The following is a 7,806-nucleotide window of genomic DNA, read 5'->3' as shown; positions in this document are numbered from 1 at the left end:
TGATTGATTGATTCATGTTTGTGTTGCAAGAGCTACATTTTCTTTTTGATGATTTTAATATATATATATATATATATATATATATATATATATATATATATATATATATATATATATATATATATATATATAATATGCGATTATAAACAATGTGGCTTTTATGCTCGTTTCAGATGAAGTGGTTTGTAGTCGCTGCGCTTGCTGTGTGCGTCCTCGTACCCGCCGCTCACTGCGCATCCGAATCGATAGGTGTGTATTAGCTAAAGGCCTTTTTTTTCATGAAATATTTTGAATTCACTGTTACACTGAATTTGTACTTATGGGAATCTGAATGTCCTGTTTTTTCACCCCTTTTTTCATCCAGCCTGGTGTTATCACCTCCCATCCTGCAGTAAGTACCCAATATCTCCATTATCTATTATATGTTGCCCACTGAGTGACCCCTCCTCGGTGACTTTACGTGTTCTTTCTGCTCATAGATGACACAACCTGGTCAACAATTTCCCCGGAATATTGCAACGGCACCCGACAGTCACCCATTAACATCGTCTCAGCATCTGCCACACAAAACGCCAATCTGACTGAATTCACTTTTGTAAAGTATGACGACACCTCCGCAATGACATCCATAGAAAATACTGGCGACACAGGTGAGCCCGGGTTTATGGCTTAGTGCTTACAAAAGTTTGTTGTTGTGGGTTGGTGTTTTTTTTTTTATCTTTGTGTTTCAAAACATATATTTCGACCTAGTTTAACAAAAATAATAATAATCATCATCATCATAAATATAACTTGTCTTACTGGAATTTTTAGCGCCCTTCTCTTTTCTACAACTAAACGCACCCCCTTTGCACCTCAACATTCCCTCTTACTCCTCACCGGTTAGATGTAACCTTATTCTGTTTTTGTTTTCCAGGCTACTATATGGAATGACAAATTTACCTATATATAAACTTTGAAAGTTAAATTGCTAAAATTTAAAATGCTACAGTCTGATGTTAGTAGAGAAAAGAATGCAATACATGCATTTTTCAGACTGTAGCCTAATTCTTCCTTCTGTCCAGCTCACCTAAGCTGCAGTGTCTTACCTTTGATGCACCTGTGCGTCCTTTCAGCCTGTTGTCAGATGCAGCTAGCCTCAGCCTCCCTCTTTTTATTCCCTCAGTGCATCCTGCAGCTGGCCGGACACCGCCTCCATGTGACATGTGAGTTGGTCGTTATCCAAAAATTTCCGGAAGTACGATGAAGTATTAGGGCCACATTAAGAAAAAAAATATAGTGTCGATCATTTTGAGAATAAAGTCGATATTTCGAGATTAATAATTCAATTTTGCAGAAAAAAAGGTCGAAAAAATCATTCAAATTCATGATTAATAAGAGGAAGTAAAGAGACTGATTGCTAACACAACTTATCAGTGTTTCCCTGGAAACCCAGTAGCCAATTCCCGACAGTATGCATTTTAACATTCATGAGTATTTACCCTTGCCTATTTTGGTCTGCAAGAAATTATTATTTTTTTCTTGTGTTTTTTTGTTGAAAGGTGTGAATGCAGCTTTGAATTTTGGAACTCGATCTATCAATAGTGTAGTTCGTTTTCGATGGCCGTATTTTAATTTTAATTAAATGACATACATTGCAACTAACAAGAATGCTATGCGGGTAATTACACTAACCAGTAATCTGAGATGCGTGTTCTACAGTTTCACCTTCTTGAATGATCCTGCGAGGCTGGTTGAACAATCAAAGCTTTGATTGTTATAGACATATTGGACACAGTAGCCTGCAGGTAATAGCTTCATTCTTCTGTCAAGCCTAATTATTAAAGCCATTCAGTTCACAGTTATGCCTTACGTTCATAATTTCATAATTGCTCAGAACTTCTCCGTAAAAAATACTCTTCTTCTTAAACTGGATGAGTTTAAGAGGTTTTTTGTGTTTTATTTGGACACAGCTAATGATGCTGAAGAGAACAGGATCTCCTCTGTTAATTTAGGTGAAATTAAAAATGAAAGGTCTATGAAGCATCTGACGTAGTATATTTAAGGGTGGGACATGCCCTGAACACCTCACCCAGGAGCAGTGGCGGTCCTAGCCTGTTTGGCACCTCGGGCTAACACTCCCTCTGGCCCCCCCCCCCCCCCCCCCCCCCCCCACCCCCCACACACACACACACACACACATAAAACATATTAAGGATTGTACATTAACATAAAACTGTTGTCGAAATTCACCAGAGAAGCACACACACACATGAAGAGAGAGAGTATGCAGTATGCAAACGGCTACCAAACAGCCATCATAATTCGTCATACAATGAGAACAGGACAAATCAACAACTGACAATGACTAATTAATATTAAAATCTGTAACATAATGTATTGTTTGGAGTTTAGTCTGTTACTGTTACTATTTTTACCATTTCTTTTTGGAGCAACTGTAACCCACATAATTTCCTTAGGGATTAATAAAGTATTCTGATTCTGATTGTTTCAGGATGACCTGCCATTATCCAATGACACATCTGCTTACCTGTATCTTTTGCTCGTTTCTCCTCCTCTTCTTTTCTATTTTTTCTAAACTGAGCACCTGATGGCTTTGAACTTTTCTTGTCCATCTTCCATTGGTTTTAATTTTGCACTCCAGTATGAACACCCATCCCCCAACCCGAGGATCACCACAACATAACCTAATAGACCTACACCTTAGTTCACAGATTCACTTTGTCTAGGTTTATTTCTGGGATTTCACACAACCCAGGATTCAAATCATGAATACATAATTTACAACATTATGAATGAAATGTGCTCTATTTGGAAGCAGCCGCCCCCTCCCCTTTCGACGGGTTGTGTGTGAGACTTTAAATCATCAAACTGTAAATTATAAATTTTAAATTGTTATTGATCCCTTTACCCGAGTCCTAAAGTGTATATTTATTTTCTTACTCTTCTTATATTTATTGTTTGTTTACTTGCACTGCTGTAACTGGAGCCTCGTCGTCTCGTCTCTCTATATACTGGACTGTATGTAGCGGAGATGACAATAAAGTTTACTTTGACTTCAGCAGCAGCAGGCGCACCGAGGGCTCTCGCTCACTTTTCGCGTATAGAATTTCGAAAAAACATCGGTGCAAATTATAAGTCTGTATCATGATGTCTGGTGTTTTCGTGTTTGTTGGTTTGTTTTTATTTTGTTTTATTTTGCGAGTTGGTTATTAGATGCTGCTCCAGCCAGCCAGAGAATCCCCCGCCGCCCCGCCCTCTCCTCCCTGTGCCGCAAGAAGCAGGTGCAGCTCGCAAACGGAGGGCGCCCCAGCAAATGTATGATAGAAAACTGATCGGTGCCTGTACCATTCCCAATATGCGCTGGTTGATGTCGGGGCAGCATGAGTACGAGCAATTTTTTTTTTTTTTGTTTTTTGTTTTTTGCTGATGCCTGTGATGCCACCCCCCACCACGATGCCGCCCCGGGCAACCGCCCGTGTCGGCCGTATCAAAAACCGCTACTGCCCAGGAGGCATCCTTGTCAGATGCCGCCTCAACTGGCTCCTTTCGACGTGGAGGAGCAGCGGCTCTACTCTGAGCCCCTCCCGAATGGCCGAACTTCTCACCCTATCTCTAAGGGAAAGGCCAGCCACCCTTCGGAGGAAGCCCATTTCCGCCGCTTGTGTCCGCGATCTCGTTCTTTCAGGCACTACCCACAGCTTTTGATCATAGGGGAGGGTAGGGACGTAGATCGACCAGTAATTTGAGAGCTTCGCTTTTACACTCAGCTCTCTCTTCACCACAACAGACCGGTACAAAGTCCGCATCACTGCGGCTGCCACACCAATCCGTCTATCAATCTCCCGCTCCCTTCTCCTGTCACTCATGAACAAGACCCCGAGATACTGAAACCCCTCCACTTGGGGCAGGAACTCATCCCTGACCTCGAGTGGGCCAGGGATGTCAAAGCATCAAACAAAACATCACATTGCCTTCAGCAGTTTGTCTTCTTCCTCTTGTACATCTTGCTGACATATGTTCCTAGGAGTGTATTGACCCACCCGACCTTAGGCATGATACAAAGGAAAACCTGATTCATCAGATCAAGCCACCTTCTTCCATTGTTCAGTTCTCCAGTGCAGACACTCCCATCAGCAATGTAGGTTCTTTTGGTGGTCTTACATGTTTTTGTGTATCCAACCAGCTTTTCATGGTGGTATGAAGTCAGCATATATTGAGTCCAAATTGTTACTGCACATATCAAGTAATGTAAATGGGTTAGCAACTCTGATATCAACTATGATAGGTATTCTAATAAATTCTGAAGCTTACTGGGGTTTTTTTTCAGGTGGTGGGGGTGTATCCAGTTTCTGGGCGAGTTGTGAGGTTATGACATTTTGAATGCTCACTGCCCATTTTAATGACATACAGTATGATGATGTGGCTTCTTTTAGCTTTTGTTGGACTAAACATGCTTCAACCTGTGCTGGAAATTCGGGTTTGTTCTATTCATGTCACAGCGAGTGAGATGAGCCGTGTGGTAAAATAAAGGAGGATCCAATTGCAGGCACGTGTAAGGGTGAGAAGGTGGTTTATTAAGCACAAAACTAAAAATGGACAAATTGCAAACGGAGGAAGGACTAAACTATACTGGGAACAAACTAACTACAGAACACAAACCTGAACAAGAATGAGAACGAGCAGAGGAGAATGATGATGGACAGCAGGGAGAACACACGGGTGAGACATGGTGGATACACAGGTAGACCAGCAACTACAATGACAGAAGACGCGACTTAAATGTACACAGAGAAACACAGCGAGACAGAAAACAAGGAGCACAAGAGTCCAAATCAGTCCAAAAACATAAGAAAACAGTCCAACACAAAACAAGACCATTCATGAGTCCAAGAACACAGGAAAACAGAATCAAAACCAAAAACCAAACCAGAGCTCAACAAAAGTCCGTGAAAAGTTCAGGGGGTCAACCCGGGGGCCGACAACACAAGGACCAAGACAGTTCTGGATACCGGCCGTGCGGACAGCAACTGTGACGACGGGCAAACAGTTCTGGGGGCCAACCGTGCACAAGGCAACGGCGGCGGTGCAGACAAAACCAATCAGGAGGCCGGCCACTTGGAAGGCAGTGGCGGCCACTGAGCAGGTCCGGAGGCCGGCCGCGAAGCCAGTGGTGGCGACAAACTCTCTCCGGAGGCCGGCCTTGATGGCCATAACGCCCAACTAGAGGCCTGGAACAGGACGAGCCGGGTCCAATGACGGTGTGGCAACCGCGGGACCAGACGAGGCGGGACCAGACGAGGCTGGAGCAGACGAGGCTGGAGCAGACGAGGCTGAAGCAGACAAGGCAAAAGCAGACGAGGCAGGACCAGACGAGGCAGGACCAGACGAGGCTGAAGCAGACGCTGAAGCTGGACCAGGCAAAGGCGAGGCTGAAGCTGGACCAGGCAAAGGCGAGGCTGAAGCTGGACCAGGCGAAGATGAAGTCACGGAGGCTGGACCAGACGTGGATGAAGACACGGAGGCTGGATCAGGCGTGGATGAAGACACGGAGGCTGGACCAGGCTTGGATGAAGACACAGAGGCAGGACCAGGCGTGGATGAGGCTGACACTGCAGGCGTGGATGAGGCTGACGCTGCAGGCGTGGATGAAGACAATGTGGAACCTGACGGCAGCGTGGCGGCTGCGGAACCTGACAGTGGCGATGCTGCAGGCGATGATGCTGCAGGCGATGATGCAGCAGGCGGTGATGTGGATGCAGCAGGTGACGGCTGAACAGACTTCCCCGGACCATGAGCTGACATGAGGATGTGCTGGCTGGGTCATCCAGGACCCCCACAAGACGAGGCGTGGTGCTGGGTGGGCTCCTCGGACCCACCAGCTAACTTGGCTTGAAGCTGGATGGGCGACTCGGGCCCTCCAGCAGACTTGACTTGAGGCTGGATGGGCGACTCGGGCCCTCCAGCAGACAAGGCATGATGCTGGCTGGGTTCTCCCGAACCCCCAGCTGACGTGGCTTGAGGCTGGACGGGCTCCTCGGGCCCTCCAGCTACTGGCTGAGCTGGACGGTGGCTTGGGCCCTCCAGCTGACGAAAACTTGAGGCTGGCTGGGTTCTCCGAACCCCCAGCTGACGTGGCTTGAGGCTGGACGGGCTCTTCCGGCCTCCAGCTGAGATAGACGGCTGAACGGGTCCTTCTGACCTTCCAGCAGAGGACGGAGGCAGAAGGGCGAACTCACTGGAGCTCTCAGCAGGGGATGACAGCTGAGACTGCTCAGTAAAGTTCCCCAGTGAAGCTGCTTGTGTTGGTGTCTTGACCTCTAGAGGTCCAGAGTTGGCTGGTGACTGACACCCAGCCTCTGGGGAGGCCCTAGAGGAAGTAACTGTCTCTGAGATGGCCAGCTTAAATGAACCAGCAGATGTAATGATGAAGTGTGTCCCCTGCTTGTAATTAGACGGTGAGGATGGTGACTGAATGAATGAGTGGGTAGGCTGCTGAGCTCGGGGCAGCTGAGCTATAGGCAGCGGAGACTGTTGTAGTGGAGGCGTGATAGGTGGTGGAGTGGCTGACTGAACTGAGGGCAGCGTGGCTACTGACTGAACTGCGGGCAACTTTACAGACTTGATGTTTGACTGGGGTGAAAGTGAGGACGGGACAATATGGTCAGAAAACCCTGTTTCAGAAAGGTTTATTGCTTTCCCTGAAGGAGCTGACAGAGACAAAAATGCTTCCCTAACACTTAAATTCCCTATGTTCATAGTGCAAGGCTCAGCTACTCCGGGCATGGAAACAACAGCGTGATCACAGTCATTAACACGACATGTTGGCTCAACAAAGGCAGTCTTAGGAGCAATGACCATGGGTGAGACAGAGAAATCCTTGTTATTTTCCGAGGAGACACAAAAAATAGCTCCTGAAAAAATAAACCTAGCACCTGAGTCAGAAGGAACAGAAAGAGTGTCCGTTTTACTTACCACAGTCGGTGACCCAGAACCATGACAATTCATTGAAGGAAACAATGTAAGTTTGTAGTTTTGATACATCAAAATATCTGATGTAAACTTCCGTATTTTGTTTCCAGAGAGTTTTGAGATTAAATGTATGTTGCTTACTAGTGAATGTTTGAATGCATCCTTTTAAAGCTGCAACACTCAGCTACCTCAGTCACTTCCCGTGTGTTTTTTGTGTGTGTATCACTCATATATGGAAGTGTTGTGGTGTACATATGCCATTCAGATTTGAAGAGAGGTTATTTTTACATGTTGTTTTGTTTTTGATCTGTTGGACTAAAAAAATCCACAGGATGTTGATGTGTCTTTAAGTGGTAAACCTTTTCCATTTAGTTTCCTAACAAGAAATTAGGAGGAAGCAAGCAACAGGGGAATGCTAGAAATTTAGACTCTTTGGTGAAAGAAAGTTTGCAAGTAAAAAGTATCAATACTAAGATGATCAGGTTTACATTTTGATGAGATACAAAAATCTTATGAAAATTCAATACTGCTATAATTTGATCCTGAGATTTACCATAAAGGAAGTCCTGTGTTTAAAAAACAACAACAAAAAACAAAACAAAACATATGGGCTTTTTAAAAAAAAAGAATTAAAAAAGACTACCGTTATTAATCCCCCAAATAAAGAAACAATGCAAAAGAGATACAGTCAGAACATTCCTTCCATGTACTGTTGAGTATATTCTGTATTAAAAGATTATAAGGACATTCTCTCACGTCATCTTGGTGGCTGTTTATGTTCCTCCCTCTGCTAACCCCACAGCTGCATGTGACACTATCCACTCTGCCATAGCC

At 44.9% G+C, this 7,806-nt stretch overlaps 1 protein-coding gene across 1 annotated transcript; it reads left to right on the top strand.

Annotated features, from left to right (window-relative positions):
• Positions 1–138: 138 nt before the first annotated feature.
• Positions 139–906, top strand: LOC121815361 (carbonic anhydrase 4-like). Its single transcript, XM_042225999.1, has 3 exons — positions 139–249; positions 365–391; positions 480–906. The coding sequence occupies exons 1-3, from the start codon at positions 150–152 to the stop codon at positions 671–673; spliced, it is 321 nt and encodes a 106-aa protein (XP_042081933.1). The 5' UTR covers positions 139–149; the 3' UTR covers positions 674–906.
• The last annotated feature ends 6,900 nt before the right edge of the window (positions 907–7,806 follow it).

Source organism: Haplochromis burtoni, unplaced genomic scaffold, assembly GCF_018398535.1.
Source record: "Haplochromis burtoni strain Fernald_Lab_line unplaced genomic scaffold, NCSU_Asbu1 Contig_192, whole genome shotgun sequence".
In the NCBI taxonomy this organism is placed as follows: Eukaryota; Metazoa; Chordata; class Actinopteri; order Cichliformes; family Cichlidae; genus Haplochromis; species Haplochromis burtoni.
The sequence above is the reverse complement of the archived record's forward strand: the minus strand, read 5'-3'. Positions and strand labels throughout refer to the sequence as shown.

What these genes read in the sequence shown, in the direction of transcription:
- LOC121815361 (XM_042225999.1), top strand. Translation starts at nt 150, where the DNA reads ATGTGGCTTTTATGCTCGTTTCAGATGAAGTGGTTTGTAGTCGCTGCG. An exon ending in CTGCGCATCCGAATCGATAG is followed by an intron (nt 250 to 364) that starts GTGTGTATTAGC and finishes TTTTTCATCCAG; the next exon opens with CCTGGTGTTATCACCTCCCA. An exon ending in TTATCACCTCCCATCCTGCA is followed by an intron (nt 392 to 479) that starts GTAAGTACCCAA and finishes TTCTGCTCATAG; the next exon opens with ATGACACAACCTGGTCAACA.